At 37.9% G+C, this 1,242-nt stretch overlaps 1 protein-coding gene across 2 annotated transcripts in view; it reads left to right on the top strand.

Annotated features, from left to right (window-relative positions):
• The window catches only part of LOC107727162 (squamous cell carcinoma antigen recognized by T-cells 3-like), an 11,622-nt gene that overhangs the window by 7,065 nt on the left and 3,315 nt on the right, over nt 1–1,242 (top strand). For both annotated transcript variants that reach the window (XM_016536950.1, XM_016536949.1), the window contains exon 6: nt 362–486. In XM_016536950.1, the coding sequence (XP_016392436.1) occupies nt 362–486 (125 nt within the window). The remainder of the gene's footprint in view (nt 1–361; nt 487–1,242) is intronic.

The raw sequence follows: 1,242 nt of genomic DNA, 5'->3' as shown, positions 1-1,242 counted from the left end.
TTTTTTTTCTGCCATATATGTCTATTCTAGAGACATTTTGTTACACCTTTACTTAGTGATTATTTTGCCTTATGTCTGTTCTAGAGACATGGTACAGCTTCTTGATAAAGCTCTAATTCGTTTTCTTTTGGAAATGTTTCAGATTCACACTGAATGCATTTATGACTGTAAAGCATGTCTGTGTGTGTCAAAATCGTGATTAAAATCGAAATCGCAAAATTGATCAAGAAATCGCGATTTTTTTGTCCATATCGCACAGCCCTAGAGCAGACACCGTGTGCCCCTGCAATACAGAAAAATGAAAGATTGCTTTCAGAAAGCTTGCTTTCTGATCTGTTTGTGTTGATATTGTGTTCTGTAGATATGGAGGGAACATACGCGGAGTATGCAGATTGGGCTGACGACGGCGTACCTGAGACGGTCACACACCAGTACAGACGTGCCCTGCAACAGTTGGAGAAATGCAAACCTTTCGGGGAGGCTTTGGTAACTGCATACTTGTCTCACTGCTGTAGAGATCATTTGGTTTTCTGATTTGATCTGATGTGAAATTATGTCTCTGGCAGCAGCTGTGGTTGTAAAGATGGTGATTGTGATTTTAAAATGTTTTATAGCTATAGCCTGCTTGCAGCCAAAAGTCTTCACAAGTGTCATTTAGAGAATCTGATTGAACTAAACGTGTGGTAATGAAAGCTCTTTGTTCACAAACATGCTCATCATCACTTTACACTCACCTATTCAGGAGAAGTCAAAAATGAAATCTCAGTTAATTTAATCTCATTATTTACTTTATGCATTCCTGGGGCCTCATGTATAAAACTTTACGTAGATTTCATCCTAAATGTGTGTGTGTACGCACAAAAGCTAGATTTTGCGTCCGTACAAAAGTTTTCAGATTTATAAAGCCATGCGTACGCCAGAACCTGCACAAAATTCCCTTTGTAATACCCAGTCAGCGGAAGATTGTGCATACATAAATCTCCACCCCGTCTCCTCCCCGAAATAGCCATTTATGGAGCATACAATGCCTAGTTTTAATATGCATAATGTCATCTGCATATCATTTCCATGCATATTCCATCCACGTGACACCATGTTTAACGCAGTTAAGGGTAGGAATACGTTAGGACAATGAGATATGGGCTATAAATGTGTTTTGAGACATCATTATTCTAATTTATGCAATTTGCTTAAAAGGTAAACATATATATTTTAGAATGTTTATAGCCTATATTTTTATGG

This window comes from Sinocyclocheilus rhinocerous, unplaced genomic scaffold (genome assembly GCF_001515625.1).
Source record: "Sinocyclocheilus rhinocerous isolate Xijiao unplaced genomic scaffold, SAMN03320098_v1.1 scaffold457, whole genome shotgun sequence".
NCBI lineage: Eukaryota > Metazoa > Chordata > Actinopteri > Cypriniformes > Cyprinidae > Sinocyclocheilus > Sinocyclocheilus rhinocerous.
This window is presented reverse-complemented; position numbering and strand designations above follow the sequence as displayed.